The sequence below is a fragment of the Gadus morhua genome, chromosome 14 (assembly GCF_902167405.1).
Source record: "Gadus morhua chromosome 14, gadMor3.0, whole genome shotgun sequence".
In the NCBI taxonomy this organism is placed as follows: Eukaryota; Metazoa; Chordata; class Actinopteri; order Gadiformes; family Gadidae; genus Gadus; species Gadus morhua.
Genome location: NC_044061.1, coordinates 3,478,493 through 3,504,834, shown reverse-complemented (window position 1 = coordinate 3,504,834; position 26,342 = coordinate 3,478,493). Strand labels below are relative to the sequence as shown.

Sequence of the window (26,342 nt, the reverse complement as noted above, 5' to 3'; positions counted from 1 at the left end):
ACAACTAGTTTCTAAATCAACATCCATTTTATAGCAGACTTCTAGTTTTGTGCCTTTTTATTTCTTAACTTCACCATTGTCTTTTTATTAATTTTGCCTTTAATTCCATACGTTAAATATAAGTTTATATTTTTCTAATTACTTTAAACGCTTCCATTCAGTCAACAACATGGCGACTGTGAGGATGAAATGATTTATGGGAGGTAATTTCATCCGTGGGTTTTTGTGTTCTGCTCCTCAATACACTTCCTGTCCCCATCTCTGTCTCTCCCTGAACGTGGAGATCCTTTATCTCTGTCTTCAGATGCAAACCCCCCCCCCCCCTCACAAACACACAACAACGAAAAGGGGGGGGGGGGGGGGGGGGAAGATGGAGGAGGGACACTTGGGCAGATATAAAAGAGGCCATTTTGAGAGGAGGAGAAAAGGGGAAGAAAGGGAATAAAAGGGAGATTGATGAGACCAGAGGAGGGAGAGGGAGGGAGGGAGGGAGAGAGAGAGAGACTCAGGTCTGTTCCGAGGACCGATAGCCCTCCGTCGGTGCTCTGTCAGAGCCCCCGATGGCCTATAATGCGGCGCCTCTCTCTCTCTATAATACATGATGCGTTCGCCTCGCCCTAATGTCGCCATCTGTTACGAGCCGCCCAAACACGCCGCCGCCGCCGCCGCCGCCGCCGCGTCCCGGCACCCGGCGCCGCCTTTGTAGCCCTAATGAGATTTGCACTCGGGGTACGAGATGAGATCGTTATCAACAGCCTAACCATTTCTTAATGCAGCGCATTAGCGAGATGTGCTACTTTGTGGAACGCTGATCATTTGTATTCCACCATAGAATTGTAACCCCCCCTCCCCCCTCTCCCCCCCCCCCCCCCCCCCCCCTCCTCCCCCCCTCCTCCCCCCTTTTCATACTTCTGTGAATTTCGCTGGAATATCGGCTCGCCTCTTCTTCTCAGTAATCCAGGTTTTAATTTGGCGATGGATAATTTGATGGCCAACGAGAGGGAACGGGACGGTTAACCACGGCTCGGGACGCGTCGCCCCCCCCCCCCCCCCGCTGGGAAAGCAATCTAGGAGAAATAATGGGAAGTCAAATAGCAAGTCTGAGCCTGTAAACTGAGGCACCCGAAGCAACGAGTCAGCAACAGGCACGGGCCGGGCGGGGAAACGGTTTAGCTGGAGGTCACGGGGACCACCACAGCCAGGGGTGTGTGTGTGTGTGTGTGTGTGTGTGTGTGTGTGTGTGTGTGTGTGTGTGTGTGTGTGTGTGTGTGTGTGTGGGGTGGGACTCTGTGTGCTACGAAGGACATGTATTGGGAGGGGGATAGGAATGGAGCGAGGAAGCTAGCTGAGATGAGGAAAATGAGTGACAGACAATGAGAGTTATTCCTCTCCATTGTCACACACACACACACACACGCGCACACGCTCTCAGGCGAACACACACGTACATACACACAGACGGACCCACGCACACACATGCAGGAGACGTCCCTTGTCTATCCAAGTCATTAGTGGGACGGCAGACGGAGCCAATGGTGGTGAAATGATAATTACAGCTGGAGATGGATTGAGTCAATATAAGTGTAATTAATTTTTTAGTGTGAAGTTTATTAGTACAGAGGCAATCAGCCTCCTAATGAGGGCCAGATATAACTTCTTAAAGAGAGGAGCGAGTCAAGTTAATGGTTTTAATGGCGTTTGGCATGAGACTCGTGGTGTTATTTATCACACCCGTGTATTGGTTTGTGTGTTTAGCTGCTTTGCGTGGAGGGGAAAAAACGCATATATACGCACACAGAAAATGACTATTCAGACAAAGAAATGTTTCATTAGTTTGCAAAGGGAGGCCCCTAATTAATAGCTCTTATGGTTTTTGCCAGCTCTATTCTGATGTTATTAATTAGGGCCATGTATCTGTTTGTACATTAAGTAGCTTACACTCATTTAAATCCCCCCCACACACACATGTGCATGCGTACACAGAGCGAGATATGTATGGCACTAAAATTAGATTCCTCTACCTATTAGGACTCATCGTTCAAATGGTGTCATTAATTAAGCAGAGGAATGCTGAAAGTAATTTCTCTTTAATGAACTTGCTCAATTAAGCCTCCCCCTTTTTTTTTTATCCTCCTCGCTTTCAGACCCAACTCCCATTTAATCTGCTCTCTCTCTCTCTCTCTCTCTCTCTCTCTCTCTCTCTCTCTCTCTCTCTCTCTCTCTCTCTCTCTCTCTCTCTCTCTCTCATATATGTTTTATTGAGTGTCATAGTGATACAAGAAAAAGAGCAGCTAATCATTCCGGTGTGAATCTCTCTCTCTCTCTCATTTGTTCCTCTTTATCCATGACCATCCGTCTCCCACGCCCCGGTCACCGTGTGAACTCATTTTCACCGTCTCTCGCTCAATCTCTGTTCATTAAGAACAGAGGTTTTACAACGCCTGTCTTCTCATTGGTTGACACACCGGCCACTGGCCTTGCTGGGCTTATTCCAATGTTTTTATTCGAAACCGCTATTAAGTCCAGATAAAATCCTTGGCTGCGCTTATGTCGCTCTTTTCTAACCAGTGGCCACTCAAAGAGCCTTACAACATTACCTTACGTTCAACCGTTCATTCACACACCGACGGCGGTGTCAATCTTGCAGAGTGACAGCCAGCTCGTCAGGAGCAGTCTGGGGTCTTGCTCAGGGACAACTCAACACTCAGCTAGGAGGAGCCGGGGATCGAACTAGCAACCTTCCGGTTACCAGCCAACCCGCTCCACCTCCTGAGCCACATGCCGCCCGACAGCGGTTGGGTTGGGGTGGGGGGGTCTTTGTGAGCTGTGTTTTTCACTCCACTCGACTGAGGTGAAACTCACTATGGAGAGGGAGATATTGCCCATTAGATGTGAGCGGGTTTGTGTCGAAGAAGAATTAGCATTCAAGGACTTTCGAGCCGGATGGATTTCCAGAAGAAAATGGCAAACAGTTCCCAGACATCAATTGGATGAGAAGTGTTTATGATTGTTTTGCTTCCCTGCTCCAATGAGGTGCCACTGGGGTAATTGTGCTGTTATTCTGTTATTCTGCACACCTTTTGAATCCCATTGCATCAGGGGCCCAGTCCCCATTGAGACCAAAGAACACACATTCATAAAAGATTGCCGAGATACCACTTCTGATCATTAATTTGAAATGTTGAAACAGATCCTCTTTGGCAGAATAAATCCCAGGCTGCTTGGATGTGAATGAAACAAGCTTTTCTTTTGACGGGCTTAATCAATAAAACTAAATGTCTGTTTTCCCCCCCTCTCGCTCTCGCTCTCTTTCTCTTTCCCTTTCTTGCTTTGTCTCTGCCTCTGTCTCTCTCTCTCTGCCCCTCTCTGTCTGTCTGTCTGTCTGTCTGTCTGTCTGTCTGTCTGTCTGTCTGTCTCTGTCTCTGTCTCTGTCTCTGTCTCTCTGTCTCTCTCTGTCTGTCTCTCTAGCCTTCTGTGAGGACGGATGCCGTAACGGAGGGACCTGTGTGTCTCCAAACAGCTGTGTGTGTCCCTCAGGGTTCACAGGACGCCACTGCGAGACAGGTACACGCACACACACGCACACATACACGCACAAACACCCCAACCAATTAAACCCCCCTGCCTTAGCCCCTTATGTTTTATTGAGTGTCAAAGTGACACAAGAAAAAGAGCAGGTAATCATTCCGGTATGAAGCTCTCTCGCTCTCGCTCTCTCTCTCTCTCTCTCTCTCTCTCTCTCTCTCTCTCTCTCTCTCTCTCGCACTCTGACTCGCCCTCGCTCGCTCTTTCTCTCTCCCTCCCTCTGAAGCTCCCTCTGTGTTTAATTTGGGCTCCACAGAGACAGAGCCGTGGCCTTAGAAGAGGAAGAAAAAACCCTTCTCCCCCCCCCACAAACACCGACCTCACTCACTCACTCCCATGCCTCCCCACAGACCGGCCTCCTCTCTCACACACTCTCACACACCCCAACTCCATCTGTGTCAGGCCCATGTGCTGCTGTGGTTGTCCCGTCCTCCTCCTCTTTCCTCCTCACTCCTCCGCCGCTGTGTTCTTCAGCGCTGTGTGTTGTGGTGGAGTCGTAATGCTGCTTTATTTATTGGTGGGTGGGTGGGTTGTCTTCCTGTGTGGTTTGTGTTCTGTGGGCTGGCGAGGGAGAGAGAGGGAGGGTAAGAAGGAGAGAGGGAGAGGGGGAGATGGAGAGAGAGAGTCTGCCTGGTCCGACTCGTGCCCAGGTGTTCACCGCACGTTGCCATGGTTTCACAAGAGGTGCCGGAACGATGTGGCCAGCGCGCCCTCATCACTCCAACATGAGAGTGCACACACTGGGTGGAATGGTGTTATCGACTGACACAACCACACACAACCACAGACACACTCTCACCCAGACCCACGCATGCACACAGACACACGCATGCACGCACGCACACATCTACACACGCACACAGACATGCACACACTCTCCACACACTCGCACACAAACTCGCACACAGACCCACACATGCACGCATGCACACACACACACACTCACACACGTACAATCTCACACACAGACCCACACATGCACATACACACACACACATACACACACGCATACCTCCCGCAGGTTCAATACGTTATTGCCCAAGCCCATGTAACCATTACCACTGTGTGCTGCAGTCATTCCTCCTCAGTGTTGTAATATGTTCTATTACTCTTTTTTTTCCCCAAAGCATGTTATCTCAGTAGATTGTCTCTTTGCATGGTATTCCCAGGGGAATGAGATCTTCATTGAAAGGCCCCTTTTTCAAGTTCAACGTGGTTCCCATGGTAACCACCTCCATCATTAGTCAGCGGATAAGGCGGATAAGGCGTTTCGGAGCTGGAAATGTTAATCAAACGCTGACTTCTATTGGGACAGAGTTCGGAATGGTTTGAAACGAATGCTTTCATGTGTAATGTGTATCAACTGCGCACAAACGGTGCACCTTGCCGAGGCACTGCAGAGGAAACCTTTGCTGTTCGGGTCTCTGGCAGCACAACAACGGTTTTGTTTGGACGAATAAAAGATGATGTTGCTTCCCTTTGAACCACTTTGGAAATAGTGGGAGGGGGGCGGGGGTAAGATTTGGAATACAAAAATAAGAAGCAATTTGACGGAGCAGTGTTTTTCTTTCTCGTGTGGCACTTTTTTCACTCTGCGTGTGCGTCTTTTTGTTGGCGCTTCAGGCAAGTAGGTGTGTCAATCGCTGCCAAGTTCTCACTCTCTCCCCGCTCTGTGTCTGTTTATCAGATATCAGTCTAGACAACCAGAAGTCTAGATGGAGGCAGCACTGCTTTAGTGCCTCCCTGTCAATTAGGGATTATCCCCCATTGGTCAAGAGGAACCTTTGTAGGCACCCGACGATGGAGACTGCAGTCTATGAATTTTAAGTTCAGTTGAAAGCTTTGGTTACACATGAAATAAGTCCAGTGACTGCAGGAAGGAAGTTATTAATGCCACACACACACATGCATATGCACACACACACACACATTCGCTATACATATCTCCACACACATACCCCAACACACACACACACATACCTCCACAAACACACACATAACCCCCCCAACACACACACACACACACGCACATTCAAACATACGCACACACTAACACTATTTCATAAACACAAAACAGGCACACCTTTCCAAAATAAGGCCTCCTGTCTCCTGAGCGTCGTGCCCTCAATCCTGCTTTAAGGCATCAAGTCAGATCAACAAAAATTGAAGCGGCTCCTGCGAGTCAACGCGACGTCAAGCGGGATTCCAGACGGCAAAGCACAAGTGACCGGCAACTTCCTTCTCTCCCGACGCAAGACAATGGCACCACGCTGTGCGACAGCACGTCCGTTCACCGCTTCATTATTACCTGCCTCCTGGCTCTCTGACAGCTGGACCGCGTGTCTTCCGGCCTCCTGATTTTATTTACAGAGCTCTGCTGCGAGACGAACAGGTCTAGCAGGCACACAGCCTCTCCGATGGCTGCTTGCTGCTGCTGCTGCTGTCGTGGTTTCCCCCTCCGTGGATTACAGCGACACGGGTGGCCCGGAGTACAGCCGATTACCGAGGGCTCGCGGTGGGTTGGACCACCGCCATCAGCTGGTTGGGGGGGGGGGGGTGGATTTGCATGCAGAGTTACATGCTGCGGTAGTTCTCTGCTGGTTATTCCCGAGCTTATCACTGGAGTCTGCCGGTTCCAGACCGTAAGAGCCCCACCTTCCTAGCGGGGCTGCGGTGCAGGAGGGAGAAACTGTTTGTCGCTGAGCTAAACCTGGGCTGTAAAAAGCTGAGCTGGGCTACCTACGGTCCCAACGTTGGGAATCTACATCTATACATTTGCATAAACAATTATCCCGACCATCTGCTCTCCCATTATAGCTTCTAACAATGCGCAATTAAGTAGCACCTGCTGTGTGTGTGTGTGTGTGTGTGTGTGTGTGTGTGTGTGTGTGTGTGTGTGTGTGTGTGTGTGTGTGTGTGTGTGTGTGTGTGTGTGTGCGCGTGCGACTCTGTATCGGTGAGAAAGAGATAAGATCCACAGACAACCCCTCATCACAGGGAAAAGACAAATAGATAGTAATTTACTATGTGTTAAATTAGCTGTCGTTATGATGCCATGATTAGCCCTCTGTTGAGCTATTAATGTATTTTGTGACCATAGTTTGCCTTTCGTATGAGTGCTGGTGTGTTTCCTGATTGGCTGTTCCCATCGCAGCGTCCAGGGGGTTTCTGCTGGCCGTCCAGCCCCGAATGTGTTGATCTTTTGTCAGCTGCATATGCATATCACAATTCTGTCCTTAGCTTCTGGGCAATCGAGTGAGTACTCTCCCTGGTTCTTGGAGTAAGCGCTTCAGTGTTTGTGAGTACTGTACAGAAACCCTGGACCTGTGGCCTTGTGTCCGGGCGATGGCAACATCTCAATGGAAGTAATTCTATTTGGAAGGACTAAGGAATAAGGATTGAAGATTTTGTTGATTCTGACACGCAGTATGTTTTATGTAATGATGTGACTGCCATTTCTTCACCCGGTAATACCGGGTGCATGAGTTGTTAAACCGTCTCTCATTAATCAAAAAAACAGCGTAGTGATAATGGATTCAATCATGGAATTATTACACCAGTGGCTGGTTGTACTGTAGTTTGCTTTGCTAATTATTCAATTAGTTAATGTGACAAATGAGTAGGAATGTATGTGTGATGCTTGCTGTAGCTGTTTTATCCAATGCTCACTGCAACACCCAATGCAATTAATGTAAAGGAAATTATTTAGGTTATAATTTGAAGTTCAGACTCTCACTGTTTAATGCTGTTAATGATCTTTATAATTTTTTTAACATTTTATCACTTCATAGATTTTGTTGCAATCTTTTTCTTCTGTCATCGTTTTGTTCTCTTCTGCGGCATCGATGGCAAAAGAAACACAGTACTCCACTACACTCACAGGTTGAAGAACGGTTGTTGTGGTAGCATCATCATACCCTCTCTAGCAGACATAACACTGCTGGGTGATGGAAAACACGGCCCTAACATGATACTTGGAATGTAAAGGCTTTCATCAGCTAGATAGGCTCAACCACAATTGTGGTCCCTCATTCGCTTATAGGTTGTGACTTAACTGACATTTGTTTCCATTCAAACCTTTGGAGATCTTCGAGATTGCCACTTTAAGTCTGTGAATTAGTATTGAACACTATTTATTTCAGTCCGAGTAGCGTGAGCCTCCCCTGCAGTAGGCTAAGTGGTATTCAAACGTCAAGACACATGCATTTATTATTAAATCATGATGTTTTAGTGTTTTTAATGTGCCTCAACACTTCAAGAACAAGGTAAACAGTAGTTTAAAGGTCCTTGCCATTGGTTTGGTTTCATACTTAATTCACATAAATACTATTCAAGGCATCTTCCTAATTGTTATTTTTCTCTCTTCACAAAATTGTAGTAAAGCGAATGAAATGCAGGTTGGGAGTGATAGTTTGGCTAAATGTAGATGCTAAAGCTAATCGCTAACACTGGATGATACAGATTTTGCATACTGTTGGTATTCGTTGATTACTTTTTTTCTTGTCAGCGGCTTGAAGAACATTATTGGTTAGTTTGGAGCAGTGCGTCGTGATGTAGACATGGACGGTCCAAAAATCAAACCTTGTGTTTTAGGTGTTGGGGTAAAAAGCTGAAGACACAATAGTTGTTTAATGTTTTCTGATGGTAGTGCCCCTCAGTGTGTACCGAACATCAGGGAACCCGTGTCAATGTGTATTTTGGCGGGCCCTTTAAACTTCAGTTTGCACAGTGTTTCTCTTGTGCAGGCTTATGCATTCATCCACAGAGATCTACAAAGTAACATATTCAGGCCTTCTAAGTAACTCGTGATTAATAGCTAATGGGTGATCATATTCGCCCCATTATGTTGGTAGAATATATGACACCTGACACACGCAAGTAATAGTCCATTTGCCGGAGTAGCCTTCAGAGTTACGATAGTTAAATGACAGAAAACCAACCAGAGTGAGTCATGAAAGCATTCCACTCGAGGCGCTGCATAAAGCGACGTGGTTATCTACCCTGGAGCTCTCCCTATGCACAGCACTCTCACAGCAGCGTTTCACCTCTGAGCTGAAAGAAAGAGTTTGATTATGGAAGGGTTTACATAAAACACAAAATGTACAGCGTACACTCGATTTGTTTGTGAATGTGGATGCAAAGCCTGTTCAATATGGTTGAACGTTTGAATCTATTATGTTGTTTCTCTCCCCCCCCCACCGGACTCATTGTACTCCACTCTTCCCCCCCCCCCCCCCCCTCATCTCAACAAGTTGATGAAGATATAATCAGCTTGTCGTAAGGTCGTCAGCACAAAACGGGAGAATATGATTGGAGCTGGCGAATGGCGCGGACATGTGCATATCGGCGTGAAGGTGTAGGCGCGGGCCCGTACTGCGAGGTAATAGCTTAAATGCCTGTGGGGTTTACCAGCGAGCAAAACAAACCTGATCACGGGAAATGGATGGAGAGCGGAAAGAAAATGAGTTGGGATAGCCGTCACTGTTTCCTTCACTCAATTAAACGCCCGTGTGCGGCCGGAATGGACATATCCTCGAGACTGGGAACGGATAAGGGTCTGCTCTGAATCCGTCATCTGTGTGTTTGTGTGCATGACAGTACAGGTTTTGATTTATCTGAGCGAGTCAAGCCGACGAGGAGGGGGAGGCCGGAGAATATAGGCCAGGAGTTTGATTGCCGTTGAGGTAGAAAGGCAGACGAGTCCTTGTGTCATAATGACTCCCAGTGACACCAATCAGCCCAGGAATTGATTGGCTCCCAGTCAGTCATCACGGCATCAGGGATGTTAGGGTGGAGAGTGAAACACTACTAATGCAAGTATTCTGATAAGCGGCAAAAAAAAAGACCATTTGTGCATATTATATATATTGTATGTCTATATATATACTGTATATATTAGTGCTGTCAAGCGACTAAAATATTTAATCGCATTAATGTCATAGCTAACTCACGATTAATCGCGATTCTAATCTTTTTTCTATGCTAAATATCCCTTCATTTCTTTGTCCCATTAATTTTTCTCATCTTAATGCTCTTATCAACATGGAGAAGTGTATCGGCTTGCCTTGTGCAAATGTTTTTTTATTGATAACAACATTTATGGCATATACTGATCAAAACAGGACGATACAAAAAAAAAAGCCTATATTGCAATTAAACGATGAACATACAAACATACTGCCAAAACTACTAAAAAAATTAACGCTGTTAAAATTGGTTTGCGTTAACGCCGTTAATAATGCGTTTAACTGACAGCACTAATATATATATTAATATATATATGTGTATACAGTTGGAAAGTAATATCCTGAATACATGTGTATACAGTTATACAGAAAGTAATATACTTACCAATATGAGGTTGAAAAGTAATAAGATACTAATATCTTTCCATATTTCCAATATGGAAAGGATTATAATGTCAGAAAAATCATTTTTACGTGTACGTTTAGTCGATCCACCAGAAACAGAAAGGCAGATGGTCAGTTTCAGAAATTCGCAGAAGTGATTTGTTTTCTGTTGCACATTGCAGAAATCACATTTATTTAGCATCATCCATCACATTATTACACCTACAGTCTCGGTACAACCCGCTTCATTAGCCGGTCTGGGTTGAGCATAGCGAGACTGCCTGTTGTAATATTCAACGTTTCAGTGATGATGGTTAGCCTCGTCTCTCCAGCCCAGATGGCTGATGTGAGCGTAGCATATCAGAGCTGCTAGCACACACTGCTACCAGGCTTCAGACGGGGAGGGGGGGGGGGGGGGGGGTGCCACCCCAGGGCCTCCCCGGGCCGGCCCCAACATCTTCACCGGTTGAACGGTTACCAACCAAAGTCCTGCCTCAATGCGATTTATTCCTCTCCTTTACTTTACATTTTTTTCTTACATTGCAGCTAAACATCCTTATTTCTCGAAGAGTGAAGAAGCCCTAAAATCCGAACTGGCTCCAGCGTGGAACCCGAAATAGCATACATTTCCGGCCAATTAACATTCTCCCCTAGCACCCCTTCGCGAGGAGGGGAACGACCCTGACGATAGCCTCCCATCCGTGGGCGCCGGTGCTCCTGTTAATCACAGGGGGTGCAGACATTATGGACACTAGGTTTAAGGGACGCTGCTTAAACCTACCTGGTGCTCCCCTCCCGTTAAACGGCGTCCCACCAGCGTATCCCAGTGCAGACCGCCCCGAAGTTACTCCTCACAGTTCAAAGGCGGGGATGTGTTAGACTGAAGAATGGCCATTAGCATTATCTTAATTAAAGGACGGGAGCCAGCGCCTCAGAGCTTCAGACCCCCGTTCCTCTCTGAAATAATAAATATATAACGTCGGCGGGCACGCGGCCAACAGCGGTCCTCGAGAGCTGCCCATTGTCTTGCCGGCTATTGTGGGAGTGAAGAGGAGTGCCGGCTAAGAGGAGCAGAGCTCACAGCATCCATAATGCATTTCCCATAGCGCAGTCACCGTGAGGCCCAGGCCTCAGCCCGTCTCTGTGTACGTGTGTCCTTCACACACACCCCACGCTTCGGCACAACAACAGCGTCCTGCCACCCTTCCTGGGCGGCCTGTGACTCAAGAGGCAGAGCGGGTTGGCTGGTCACCCGAAGGTTGCTGGATCGATTCCCGAGGTGTCCCTGAGCAAGGCGCCTCTCCCTGACTGCTCTTGACGAGCCGGCAGTCGCCTTTCATGGCTGACGACGCCGTCGGAGTGTGAATGTGTGCGTGAATGGGTGATTGTGAGGCAGTATTGTAAAGCGCTTTGAGTGGACACTGGTTAGAACAGCGCTGGATAAATGCAGTCCATTTACCATTGAGCAGGAGGAGCAGCCCTGGTTCGGCTGAGGGACAGGTATTGGTTCTGGATGGCTCTCCTTCTATCCTACGAGGAAGGATTCCCTTTGTCTGCGCCCTGCCAGGGGGCCGCGGCGACGCCAGCCCTCTCTCTGCCGTTCCTTCACCTCTTGGTGGCTGATTGGTTTAGCCTCCGCGGCACTGATGTCTACCGGCTTCTAGATTAAATGAAAACGGCAGGGCCATTCAAATCGCCCGGCTTGTGAAGGAGCAGTGTGTAGGTTTCAGTGGTGTTTAGCGGCGAGATGCTCACAACTATAGATAATGGCTTATGAGCTAGCGATTATGCTAATGCATCTTCCCTTGTGCTGTTTGTCCGTCCTGGGCTACCGTCGAAACATGGCGGTGTGTGACAATTCTTGTTTTAACGTGACTATACTTTAGCAGCATTATCCCAAGTATAATTAAAACCGTCTCATGAATAGTATATTCCGTTTCCGCCCTGTCTGTCCTGCCGATTGGCCCTCGACTCTACACTCTACGCGGCGGTGTGAGTGAGTTATTTATAAAGCGTGTGTGTTTCTGTCCCCAGATATTGACGAGTGTGCGGAGGGCCTGATCGAGTGCCACAACCATTCCCACTGTGTCAACCTCCCGGGCTGGTACCACTGTGAGTGCAGAGACGGTTACCATGACAACGGCTCCTACCTGCTCGACGGCGGCTCCTGTGCCGGTGAGCATTTCGTTTTCAATAAACATGCACACAAAGACACACGCGCCGCACGTGGACTCTCCACAGAGCGAAGACCGTCCCACTGCCGCATCCTGTTGGAGTCACTGTCGCTTGTTCTCTCAGGAGCCTCGATGCTCCATATTCCCATCCTACCGTGTGTTTGTAGCCATGGGAAAGAAAGGAAAGATGTGTGTGTGTGTGTGTGTGTGTGTGTGTGTGCGTGTTTTCCATGACGGGATTCAAACTGACAACCCACTCACTATGAAGCACTGAGAATCTTCATTAGCAGCCTATTTACCTCGTGTCTTTCTCAAAGTCTGGGGGCATGGAGACACACACACACACAGACACACACACACTCACACACACGCACACACACACACACCCCCGCTATAATAAAGTATTAATGAGAAACATACGTGAAGCTCGCAGCTGCAGTCAGATGTCGCCGTGTCATGTCTCCATCTGTTAGCCCACAGAGCAACAGAGCAGGAGTGAGAGAGAGAGAGAGAGAGAGAGGGAGGGAGGGGGGTAGAGAGGGAGGGAGGGGGAGAGAGAGATAGAGAGAGAGAGAGAGAGAGAGAGAGAGAGAGAGAGAGAGAGAGAGAGAGAGAGAGAGAGAGAGAGAGAGAGAGGGAGGGGAAAGAGAGAGATCGGGACGCTGAGGTCGAACGGGATCAGACTCCTGCGTGGCACTTTGCATTTCCTGCGCTGAGACTGAAACTCTCCTGCGACTCCGTTATGCAAGCGGCGGGAAAAGCATAGTCAGAGACCTAATTGCCATATGCATTATGAATCACTTGGCGCCCGTTACGATCATTATGAAGACATGATTCACACTCCTGGTTGCCTCTCACTGGTAGCGCACAGAAGTGCCCCTCCCCCCTCCCGGCCTGCCTCTCTATAAATAAAACCTCTGGTGAGGCCGTGATGCCTCGTCTGCACCCCCACACAGTGTGCACCTTTGCCCACGTAGTCGCTTCAAGCAGGCCTAAGTGGTGCTTGGATGCTTTAGAGCTGCAATCGACCACCTCTCAGTTGATGTGCCATACCACAGGTTCGTTGAACTCAACCCCTTTAATCACATTAGGACGTGGACCATTCTCTACTTGTGTTTCTACACACACTGTCCTGGAGGTAACCGGGGAACTAGGTGCTGTCGTTTTGGCCTTCAACAAGAGTTTAGTTGAATCATGATTCTGATAGAGGATTCATGTGTAAACAATATCAACGTCAACAAATTCTAGAAGATTCTGGATGAATCTAGTAAAGACATGATAAATAAGCCAATACGGCTTATTTATGAAATTGTGTGTGTGTGTCCGTGCACGCGTGCGTGTTTGTGCGTGCGTGTGTTTGTGTGCATGTTTGTGTGTGTGTGCATGTGTGTGTGTGTGTGTGTGTGCATGCACGTTTGTGTGTGTGTGTGTGTGTGTGTGTGTGTGTGTGTGTGTGTGTGTGTGTGTGTGTGTGTGTGTGTGTGTGTGTGTGTGTGAGTGTGTGTGTGAATAATGGGGGGGGGGACAGGATGGGATTGCATTACAGTAAAGTGTGCTTCAAATATCAATGCCTAAGCAATTTTCTTTTACATTGTGTGTGTAGTACGGCCGCTTAGTTTGGTTGGAGAATGTGTGTACAGCATTCCTGTCCCTCCATGTACTAGCATACGTGGCGCTAACTCCATTTCCTCTGTCTCACTCCCTCAACAGTGAGGCTTTAGGCTTTGCAGCAACAGGGGAAATAAGCACAAATGGCAATTTAACAGGATTTCTCCCCCTTTCGTTAGACTGTCTCTCTCCTCCGCAACATCCTGTGAAGACAGGAACAAGCGTTGCCTAGCGAGCGGCCGCTGCTAGCCAAAAACACTCGCAGAAATTCTGAAATCAAGATGTGGCAGGGAGCCACGTTGGGGAACGTTCTTGGGGTAACCATCTAGTTAAGGGGAGAGCGAAAATTATGACAACTAGAGCAATGAGAGTTTTGCTGTTGTTGGTGCATCTGCCAGGATGTACCCCCATGAGCCTCGTTTCACTAATGCTCAGTGCAGTCCGTGTCTGCGGCCGTGTTGGCTCGCTTGGGTAATTCACAGAACTATAGCTGTAGTCGATGTAGCCTAGTCATCTGTGTGAATGACAGCAGACCTTTATTACATTCATGGCCTCAAAGGGCTTCACAGGCCCGTATTCAAATGTGGTTCCACTGCCCTCCCTCCGGTAGGACCGGAAGTTGAAAACATGAACCTTTTAGAGATGTTTAGAAGACACGGAGCCCGGCATTCGGCCCAAGCATCACATGGAGTTGGACTGCATCCGGGCCGTGAAGACGTTTTAGGTTGGTGTGGGTGATCAAAGTGTCTTTACCTGCCTTACCTTTCCGATTCCGCCTGAGAGCATTTAGAGTGCGGCTGCCAGAAATAACAATAGCAATCTATCACTGTTTTAGAATCAATGTGTGGCATGCAGGATGGAGTATGTGCGCAACAGTTAATTGCCTTACAAGTCCTCTTAAAAAATGTCTTATCACAAAGACCAAAGCGCTGTTCTGCCACTGCACAATGCCACAAGGAAGTTATTTCACGAACTGATGTTCGACACAAACGCTGGATTGAAGCCAGGAGTGCCAGTTAACGTGGCTTGATCACGCTGACCTGTATTCCCCTCTGAGGCGTCGGTAGAACTGCAGTGTGATTTGTTTCTGCTAATCCTTGCGGCAACCGAGGGATAAGTTCCTTTCTCTCCGGGTTGGTCTTTGTCATTCCTGCCCGTGTGTCACGTCACACTGGAAGAGTGCAGAATGCCCCCCCGAGTGATTCCCCTTAGAGGGATTATCTACGGAGCCGTTGAAGGTTGCTTTTGTGTTGGGGCTGGTAATCCCGTTGTTGTACTTGTTGTTGTTTGCATGCGATCCCTTTGTTCATTCGGTGCGTCGCATTGCGTGGGGTTCTGTGGCTGTCATATTGTCAGGCTTTCCTTCGTTGTGAGGTTCTCATCGTTACCGGGAGTTCCTAAGCATCAGACGCGGCGTTTCATCTGACGGATGACTCATCTGCGTGTTGCGCGTGTTACGCGCGTTGCGTGGGACGCCATGTTGTGTTGTGTCAGCTTTAGCCAGCGTGCTAAACTAGTGTTGCGTAGTGCGTTGTGTCTAGAATGCATGATGTGTTGTGGTGTGTGATGTTTCGAGGCCGGGGGGGTGGTGGGGCTTCAGTGCTTTGCTTTATTGCTCCACATCTAAACACACATTTAGCCCCCCCGATGCCTCGGGGATGGACAGGTGGCTCGGATAAACAGATTGTGCGTGACGATGAGTAGAACGCGGCCCTGGTCCCCGAATGACAGCAACCCCCCCCCCACGTGTCTCTCTCCCTGTGATGCGCGTGACCTTTCCATATGGCCGGCCTGGAGTTACACAAACAAAGTCGTCAAAAAAACCGGCAACAACAATAAGCTTACTGATGCCTGCTAATTACCAACATCTGTCTTAATTGTTAGTTTTCAGTGTGCGTGTGTGGGCGCGCGTGTGTGCGCGCGTGCTAGCACGTGCGCCCGTTCTATCGTACGTGCACGTGCTAGCGTGTGTGTGTGTGGCCGTGCACGCGTATGTGGCCGTATGCTTGGTAGTGTGTGTGTGTGTGTGTGTGTGTGCGTCGTTGCAGTATGACTGAACAACGTCTAGACCCGCGTTTCGTGGCATGTTGCTCGCGCGGCACTGCACACAGGAGCGGGCTTTTGTCAGCAGCGGCCGCTTGCCCACCGATGCGGTAGACGTCGGCAGTGAGTAGCATGAATCCTTCCTCAGCAGGGCAGAGCTGGCTCCGTCTCTATGGTGGCGACGGGACTTAATTTAAGGTATGCAAATAGTCTGTCGCAATCACAGTGTAGTCAGGGCGCAGCCATCCCCCCAATCCACCCCCCCCCCCCCCCCCCCCTTCTGCCCATCAGGCGCTCTCTGTGTGGCGGACCAATTAGAGCGCGCGTTCGGCGTGCTAACTGTGACATTGTTATAGCTGGCGAGGCGCCGCCACTGCCGCCATCATCCCCCAGTCCCGCTCTGGGTTCGGCTAGCTCTGCCTCCCGATAGCGCCGCCGTCGTTTACAGCTGTGGAGAACGCAATTAAAAGTTAAGGCGAGAGGACGGAAAAAAGGAGAAGGGAATAAAGGAGTGCACACACACTCAGACGTACGCACACACAGACACACACACACATAGACGTACGCACACACAGACACACACACACTCAGACGTACGCACACACTGACACACACACACCTAGACGGACGTACACACAACACGGACACACACACACACACACACACAGAAGTACGCACACACAGACACGCACACACAGACAGACGTACACACAACACGGACACACACACACACACAGACGTACGCACGCACACACACACACAGAAGTACGCACACACACGTACAAGTACATATACACACACATACACACACACGTACATACACACACGTACACACACACATGGAGACACGTACATACACACATGTACACACACACCTACACACACGTACACAACACAGACACACACACAGACACTTCAAAAATTGCTTTTCTAAAAGCCTTTGTACTTTGGTGTCTGGTCCAAGCCGCGGTCGGCTGTGTTTTGTCAGAGCGCGCAGCAGGTACGTTGGCGATGGCGGGAGAGGGAGAGAGAGGGACACAAAGTCAGCGCTGAAGGAACGCCTGGCCCTGTCGGCCTTCAAGGGACCTTTCAGATGTATTTAACCGGGGTCAAACAAGGCACACACGCATGCGGCTGTCGCTATGAAAGGGCCACTTGCTTTCCTGTCAAGGGCCGACTTTACACTACCAAATTCCCGCTTGCACAAATCATTTCCTGGGAACCTGTAGGGCCAATGCGACCTTCTCTTGCTCCCTGCAGGCATGTTAAAAGTATACGATTCTTCTGCTTTAAATTCCTGCGAAGGCTGTGTGGTTGATTTCAGGGTCCAATCAACCTGGGTCAGATGGGGCTGCCCGGTGCGGCCATCAGCCACACACACTGACCGCCGGGCTTTATAGCAGCCTTCAGTCTCGTGGGGTTTGGCCTGGCCTTGTTTAGACGCTGTCCATCCCTCCGGACACTGACACACTTCAGTTGTCATCAGTGCAAACGTCTGAGACCGTTTTATTTTTCGCTTGTCACGGTGGTTTACCTCTCTCCACCGGTTCCATCGACCGAATCAGAAACCCCTCCAGACTTCTTCTAATGATGTCGAGGAACTCGCCCATTTGCTCACGACAGTTTATACATCCTGTATCCGCCACAATGCTAAGACCCACCCCCAAACACTCTGGACAATTTGCAATGCATAATATGTATTCCTTGATATCTGCCTGCTCTTTTTTATATGCAATTTCAATTATGTGCAATATTGCTTATTTTCTACTTATTTGATTGACTTTCACTGTTAGTCCATTTTGTTGTTTGTCAATTGTACTGTCTGTTGAATGACTTCCTGATCTACTGGATACCTTAATCCCTCCAAGGGGTTGAATAAAGCATCTATCCATCCATCTATCGGGTCGGCTTAGCTCAGGATTTAGAGCAGTTGTCTTGTAACTGAATGGTTGCTAGTTCGATCCCCAGCTCCTCTTAGCTGAGTGTTGACGTGTCCCTGAGCGAGACACTTAACCCTAACTGCTCCTGACGAGCTGGCTGCCGCCTTGCATGGTTGACTCTGCCGTCGGTGTGTGAATGTGTGTATTAACCGATGTAAGTCGCTTTGGATAAAAGCGTCTGCTAAATCCCATAATTGTAATCTATCTATCTATTTATCTATCTAAGGCTGTTGTGTGTTGGACCGGTGCTTTTGTAGCACATCTGAACCAAACCGACCTCATGAAGTCCAGACTCTGCGTCTCCAGCATCTTCACACATTCCCTTCCTCTTCCTCCTCTCCTGGTCAGACGTGGACGAGTGCAGCCTGCAGACGCACACCTGCTGGAACGACAGCGTGTGCGTGAACCTCCCGGGGGGCTACGACTGTGTGTGCGCCTCCGGGCCCGGCTGCAGTGGCGACTGCCCCCACGAGGGCGGGGTCTGGCGCAACGGGGAGGACTGGAAGCCCAGCTACGACCCCTGCGCCGTCTGCTCCTGCAAGGTACCGCCACACGCACAAGGGCACCGGCCACAAGCACATGCACGCACTGGCACGCACGCACTGGCACGCACGTACACAAGCACGCATGCACGCACACATGTTAAAACGCACACATGCACACACACACACACAAACACACACTCACAGGCGCACACACACAAGCACACACACACACGCATGTACACACACACGCGCACACACATGCACGTACGCATGCACGCTCACAAATAAACACAATCCAAGCACCTTGATTGGTAGAAATGTTCCATACTGACGAAGATCGACAGAGCACTTCATTTTGCATTGGTGGTTAAATCATCTCCTTATACTGGATTATGAGTTAATGCAGCATAAATGCAGTGAAACAACAAACAGATTCAGACGCTCTGTGTGTGTGATGTTCAGACTGCGGAGGTTAAAATAGAGCTAAGTGGAGTAATGAGGGTGGTGATGGTTACAATGATGTGTTTAACTACCCGTTGTCATTCATGTTCATTTCGGCATTGTCACAGATCATTCTCATTAAGCATGTTGTTATGACGAAGATGGATGACCCCCATGAACTGTCACTTGAATTTGACATCCCTGTCATCGTGTATTGAAGAACGGGCTGCTTTTCCTCATCATATTTCCAGCTGCTATTTTTGATGTCGCTTTTATTGACACTACTCTCCACTCCTCTCCACTTCATATTAAGTGATGTTGTCAACATCTCCAAATCAAAGACTAAGGCCCAATCCCATTTATACCCCTTACCCCTTCCCCTTACCCCTTCAAAACAAGGGGGAGGGGTAAGGGGTAAAATTGGGATTGGGCCTAAGACTAAACTGCAGCAAAGAGACACAAGTAGGCAGGAATCTGTTGTCGAAAACGAACTCATTCAGGAAACGAGTTGTGCAAGTAAACGAGTCGCAAAACCAGAGAAGCACTCTTATTGTTCTGTTTGTTTTGGATTGACCTCGGCTTCCTCCGTGAGCTCTCAGGGGTGCACGTCCTCAGAAGACCTCCCAGCAGACCCCCATGAATCTCCGTTTCATCTCCTCAGATGAATATTCCGGGCGGCTGCCACCTGGGATCGCTGGCGATTCCCAGCTCAGGTGTGCCGTTCCCTCGTAAGAGTTCGAAGTAAAGAAGGAGGTGCCCCCCCCCCCCAGCTGTGTGACCCAAATTTGCCTCTTCGGCACGTTAGCCCATCGTCATGGGAGCCACGGCAACCGCGGCGAGCTCTGATGAGCCCCGCTCCGGGAGAGCGACGGGAACGTCAGGATAGGTAGACCTATTTCTGGAGAGGAAAATAAAGTCTTGCGCTGTTTGTCAACATGAACCATTTCTCTTCCTCACCTCGTGCTTATTTATATTTCCGTCGCTTGCGTTAGGGGTAAATAATTCCGATGCCGCCGGGCTGGATGGAAGGCGCCAGAGTGTGACCGGGCCACTTTCCCATTCCCCTCCTGAGGGGAGAGAGAGAGCCACTCAGAAGTGTTCGGAGTCAGCCCCCGGAGTGACTACCCAGCACTCTCCAACTCTTTCATCAGGCCTCTTTGTCACCAGCATGGATTTAAACAGCGACCTGTTTTCGGTTCGCTGCGGAGATCTTTAGGCATTCAGGCCTAATCCTGCGTGAACCGGCTCTCTTAGAAAACCCAGGTTATTAGCAGAACGGACAGTTATCTTACCCTAACGCCGCACTATAACCGTAAAGAGAGTCGTCTTCAAGGGCAGAGACATTAGCATTCAGGGACTATTACGGTCGCTTTGTTAATAAAACAGACACGTACCTCCCATTTTTTGCAGAACAAAATATATTTGAATGGTGCCCATACATTCTGGAACAGCCTTTTAATAGGAGGATTGTACATCTAAATCCAGGCCAGGGCTAAGTAAAGCACTGTTAACATTCGCACTCGGGGAACAGGGTGAGCCTTGGAAACGTGCCCCAGTGCTTGACTCCAGACCCATGTGGGTGACTCCAGACCCTAGTGTGTGACTCCAGGCCCAAGTGTGTGACTCCAGGCCCACATGCATGACTCCAGGCCCGTGTGCATGACTCCAGGCCCATGTGCATGACTCCAGGCCCACGTGCATGACTCAAGGCCCACGTGCGTGAATCGAGGCCTACGTGCGTGACTCAAGGCTCGTTTGTGTGATTCCAAGCCTATATACATGACTCCAGGCCTACTTAAGAGACTCCAGGCCCACGTGCTTGACTCCACGCTCGCGTGCGTGACTCCAGGCCTATATACATGACTCCAGGCCCCTGTTCACACCACGCCGGCCCCTGAACTACACTGCGTCGAGGTGGTGAGCCCTCCAGGGTTCCCATTAGCTTGAGCCGCTGCGTGGATTGTTTCTCCGATGTGAATGACTAATCAAAATTGCAAAGTGCTGAAATGGGCGTTGTTGGAGAACAGGAAGGCAATGAAACGGATACGTGGAGGACGTTCGTCAATATTGTATAACTCCAGTCCAAATATAACATGGGAGTGGAGGTAAACAGCACCATAATCAGTGGGACAGTCAAGTCATTTCCATGCAGTTGGACTATTTAGTTATTTACCACCGACTTTTATCTGAGGTGAATTACAGTGAATACAGATGCCTGCTATAAAGGTGAGAACATCGAGGACCGAAACATGATGTGTTCGGCTGAGAGCCAAACACATCAGCTGGTTCACTAACCTGTCTCCCTGCATTAAATCCTATCAGAATCGTAGCCATGGTAACGCATCTAATTAGTCACTATTTAGATTATAATTTAGTAGTTGATTTTTTTCCAAAGTGACGTTCATTGAATTCAGAAAACTATGCAAAATGTTCACCTAAGGAGCGAGGGTATAGGTGAGGGAATTGTGCACATGGAGGCCTACAGACTGCGGGCGTTCGGGATTGAACCTGGCACCTCTCTGCATGTTCTGAGTCAAATACCCTATAGCTAAAACACTCGTTCTCGCTCTCTCTCACCCTCCCGCTGACTGTGTCTCTTTTCTTTTTGTCAAATACCCGATAGCTACTACACTACTGCTCTCTCTCGCTCTCTTCCTCCCTCCCTGTCTCTCTCTCTCCCTCCCTTCTTCCCTCTCTCTCTTCCTCGCTCTCTCCCTCTCTCCCTCTCTTTCTCCCTCTCTCTCTCTCTCCCTCCCTCTCTCTCTGTCCCCCTCCCTCCCTAACTAAACCAAATCCTGATCCCTAACTGAGCGACCCTGGTTGACGGTACTCTGCCTCTCTGTGGCCGTGGGGGTTGTAGGACAGCCAGACGTTCTGCAGGAGGGAGCCGTGCGACTGTGGGGACCCCAGGGAGGACCTCTCCTGCTGCCCCAGCTGTGACCAGCGTCCCAGCAGCCAGTGTCTGGACCAGAGTGGCCGGCTGCTCTACCGCAGTGGGGCCTCCTGGCTCTACAACTGTCACCAGTGTCACTGTATGGTGAGTGGTACACACAGCCAAACACGCACGCACGCACGCACGCACGCGCACGCACGCACACAAACGTACGCATTTTACAGTATGTGTATGATAAGGAATTTAGCGACAATGTGCAGAGACGGATTCAGTGGGCGATGGACATTCGCCAACCTTGTGATCCTTTTTCTTAAGCTAGTGAGCGTACTTGAGTATGATTGACATAATGATCAATGCTGTGTTTGAAATGGCCCACACCTCGGAGGTGCTTTTAGTGACAACAGCTGTCCAGACAGAGCTCCACACAGCCACACAGTGTTGTGTTAAGTGCTTCACAAACAAGAGGAGCCACAGAGCTCAGCATCGAACCGTAAGTCGTAGTGGAAGGAAAAGAAAAGGCACAAGTCGGTAGATTCGACTTTGGGTCTTGTTCTGTGTTTAATCTAATGGGTGGCAAGCTGCCAGCTTTTGGGATAAGCTCAGTGGAATAGTAAGCCATTGAAACATGATTAAGCATCGAAGCTTTAGTTATTTCATGGGCTTTTTTTGCAGGATATGGTTTCTGCAAATGCTCTCCGAACGCGCTCAAATAAGCTTAAGAACGCGCTCAAATAACACTTGAGAATCAACTTTATTAGACTGAGTCGCAGGTTATCATAAAATGACATGTTAGCCTAATACTAGCTGTTGGGCTACATCACAACAAGCATGCGTGACTTGTGTGTTGCCTTGAGCACTATCCTGTGTTAACATGTCTGACTCTAAATAGAAAATATCCAACCTCAGATAAATCTGTGGAATGCCTTCCTCTGTTGGCTCCTTCTCCTAGCTATGTATTTTGGATCAAAGCACATTTTCTACAACAAGTAGCCTTTGTAGAAGCTCATGTCCACTCATATTTTCGTATTTGTATGAAAAGGACCATATCACAATGTGCTGTCGACATTCCATTAAAATCCATGGCCAGGATGCAAATTGTTTTCCCTCTGAAGATTTCTATCTGATTCAGTTTGACAGCAGGGTGTTTGTTGAGAAAGTTTTAGAAACATGTTTCAGGATTTCAAATATTGATTCATTTTGGAAGAGGTAGACGGCCAGACAGCCATACTATAATTTAGTCTAAGCGCACAATGCCTTAACGCAGTGATCGGAAACCTTTAGTAGTGGAAGAGATTTTTTTAAGATTAAACTTTTCTTGGGTATTTCCCAGCGCCGCTGAAGAAAATCGTAATGTGGTTCCCTTTCAAGTACTTGTTAAAACGCCCTCGCTCTGCTTTGCCTTTGAGAGCAGTTCTGCGGTTGTTTTCCTCCCAGCATCCCCATCAGAATATATTATGGAAAATAAACTGTGTTTTGGAATAAAACGCAATGCAATAGGAAAATAGGTTTTTGGCATACCCAGGGGAAGGGCTGAAGTGCCATCACCTCCTGGTTGCTAGCGATACCTATAACGTATGCGTTCGCACGCTGGTGTAGCTAACACAGTTGACAACAGCTCAAGCTTTCCACACACCTGTTAACGCATAAGCAAAATTAACGCATGTAGCAATTTTGTCGCGCAGCTAAGTTCCCTGTTTCGACGTATATCGCAAACAAACAAATGGGTTTGGGTTCACCTTATTGCTCCCTGCCACGGAAAACACAGGAACATAATTTGTATTACTATTGTCCATTCTGAGCTGAAGTGCCATCACAAGTCTTTAGAAATGTGATGATTGTGTTTTCTCGCTGTCTACCTCAATGCTAAATGCTGTGGCAGGCTTATAAGTAAGAATGGTATTTCAGACTGTAGGTCTACATGACTACATCAGTATGCACACAACCATTAATTAATAAAGCTGCTCAAGTCATGGGCGAGATGCTGATTTAACGGTAATTAAACGTCATACCAATAAACATTTGTCTGTGTAAGAAGTCCAGATGGCAAAAATATAATAAAGAGAGTTTCGGCAAAATACTCTTTTTTATCATTCGCATCGCGTTAAGCGTAAGCATTCATTTATGCAACCTCAATTTATCACATTTAGCATACATGGCTGATAACGTGTATTTTTGATGTATAAAAAACAGGCGGGAGTTTAACTGGCAATTTTTCTTCAGTCAGCCGTACAGCCAAATTAACACCTCCATCCAGAATTTTCATTTGGCCTGCCTATCATTTTATCGAGAGAAAAAACATTGATTTACTCAATCTATGGGGTTTATTTATTTTGAGATGCCCTGAATTGATATGTTCGTAAATAAAGCATGAAATATAACCAATGGCAAGGACAGAATGATTTGGTCTAAAATGTATGCAAAACTTCACAATTCTTTGAAATGGCGTAAGATCAACAACGTAGACCCTGCGACGATTGTGTATTCCTTTTTTTTTTTTATGTGTGTGTGCTGCCCTAGCCTGGTGCTGATAACTCTAGTAATTACCACAGCGATAATTAGAACGAGTCACACTGCCGTGGCAACACTGTGTCCTGATAGCACCATGTGAGCTCCTGGTTTTAATTGCTCCCACAGACGCCATCGTCCAGAGACGTGCGTCTCCAAGGTTATACGAGGAGCTGTGGAGCTAATCAGATAGCCGCAACTTTTCCCTGCTATTGTTTATTTGTTCCCTATTTTCTTGTCTATCTGTCTCATCCTTTGTGTCTTTGTTCCCTTTGTTTCTCTCTCTTGTGTGTGTGTGTGTGTGTGTGTGTGTGTGTGTGTGTGTGTGTGTGTGTGTGTGTGTGTGTGTGTGTGTGTGTGTGTGTGTGTGTGTGTGTGTGTGTGTGTGTGTGTGTGTGTGTATGCAAGCTCCTTTCCATTCCTGTTTGTGCGTTTGCGTGCATCTGTATGTGTGTGTGGTGTGTTTGTTTGTGTACATGTATGCATGTATCCGTGTGTGTGTGTGTGTGTGTGTGCTGCGTACGTTTGTGTGTATGGTGTTTAAACACATATGTGCATCCTTATGTGTATGCATTCTTCTGTGTGTGTGTGTGTGTGTGTGTGTGTGTGTGTGTGTTTGCATCTGTGTGTGTGTATGTGTGTTTACATTCATCTATGCGTCCGTGTGTGTGTGTGTTCGCATCCGTGTGTGTGTGTGTTCACATCCGTTTGTGTGTGTGTGTGTGTGTGTTTGCATCTGTGTGTGGTGTGTGTGTGTACATTCATCTATGCATGTGTCCGTGTGTCCGTGTGTGTGTGTGTGTGTGTGTGTGTGTGTGTGTGTGTGTGTGTGTGTGTGTGTGTGTGTGTGTGTGTGTGTGCGTGCGTGCCCCTGCAGGAGGGCGAGGTGGAGTGCTGGCCGCTGCAGTGTCCCGTGCTGACCTGTGAGTACGCGGCGGTGGCGGAGGGCGAGTGCTGCCCGCGCTGCGTCAGCGACCCCTGCCAGGCCGAGCGCCTCCCCTACGACGTCCGCCGGACCTGCCGCGACCCGGCTGGCGCCGCCCGGCTCAGCGGCGCCTCGTGGCGCATGCCCAGCTCCCCATGCACCACCTGCAAGTGCAAGGTGAGGACGGGGGGGGGGGGGGGGGGCGCAGGCACACATACACGCACGCAGACACGCACACATACATGCACAGCCCGATACACAGACACATACCCGCACGCACACACACGGGCACACAGATAAACACATGCGCAAATACACACACACATACATGCACAGGCACACACGCAGATACACGCACACATACACGCATACGCAGACACATGCACACATATACACCAGACGTGCACACATCTAAACACACATACACACACGTACACACACATACACACACATGCACGCAAACACAAACACACACGCAGACACGCATACACGCCCATGCACACACATATAAACATATGCATGCACGCACACCTACGCACACACACACATACAAACACACATACACACATGCACACACCCATAAACGCGCACATATGCATATATAGGAATATGTGTTTGTACGCTCATCGCTGGCAAACATCAAACAGCATGTTTGTACATGTACCACAGAGCGGCGCTGGGAGAGCGCTAGCCAACACAGAGTTCGTCCTCACAGTGGCAGCGGCCTCCGTCCTCGACCTCCAACCACACGTATCGGGAGACGCACACGGTGTAACGCCTGTATTCATCTCTGTGTCCCCCCCTCCCCTCCTGTGCCCCCCCCCCCCCCCCCCCCTCAGAACGGGAACGTCTGCTGCTCCGTGGACCCCGACTGCCTCCAGAACTACTGAGCGGGAGAGAGAACACAGAAGAACCCTGAACACTCCTCCTCACTCCTGGCTGAGAAGACGGCTTCCCCCCCTCCCGTTCCTCCTCCTCCTCCTCCTCCTCCTCCTCTCTTCCCCTCCCCCTTCTCCTCCTCTCTTCCCCTCCTCCCCCTCCCCCTCCTCCTCCTCTTCCTCCTCCTCCCTTCCTCCTCCTCCTCTCCTCGCCCAGGGCTGGGCCCCCCCCCCCCCCTGGCGGCACTTAACCTTTGGATCCGCCCCCACACACGCCACACGGCTGTGTTTTGATTTGTTTTTGTTAATGTGGCGGCGGCGATGACGTCATCAGTGCGGGGCTGGCGCGTGGTGGGAATGACTCAGTGCCACTGGAGGAGAACCACAGACATTCTGCACACACACACACACACACACACACCACACAGCAACAACACACCCCCTCTCCACCCTCCACTCCCCTGCTGTCACTCCCGTGCACCGATCTGGACTCGAGCACGCACACACACGCACAC

General features: G+C 48.9%; 1 protein-coding gene across 1 annotated transcript in view; it reads left to right on the top strand.

The window, feature by feature from the left end:
* LOC115558186 (protein kinase C-binding protein NELL1) overlaps window positions 1-25,943 on the top strand; it is a gene marked incomplete in the record, with an annotated part of 136,883 nt that extends 110,940 nt beyond the window's left edge. Inside the window, 6 exon segments of the mRNA XM_030376067.1 lie at window positions 3,469-3,564; window positions 11,970-12,110; window positions 18,049-18,242; window positions 21,487-21,663; window positions 24,902-25,126; window positions 25,789-25,943. Of these exon segments, the coding sequence (XP_030231927.1) occupies window positions 3,469-3,564; window positions 11,970-12,110; window positions 18,049-18,242; window positions 21,487-21,663; window positions 24,902-25,126; window positions 25,789-25,839 (884 nt within the window).
* Between the last annotated feature and the right edge of the window lie 399 nt (window positions 25,944-26,342).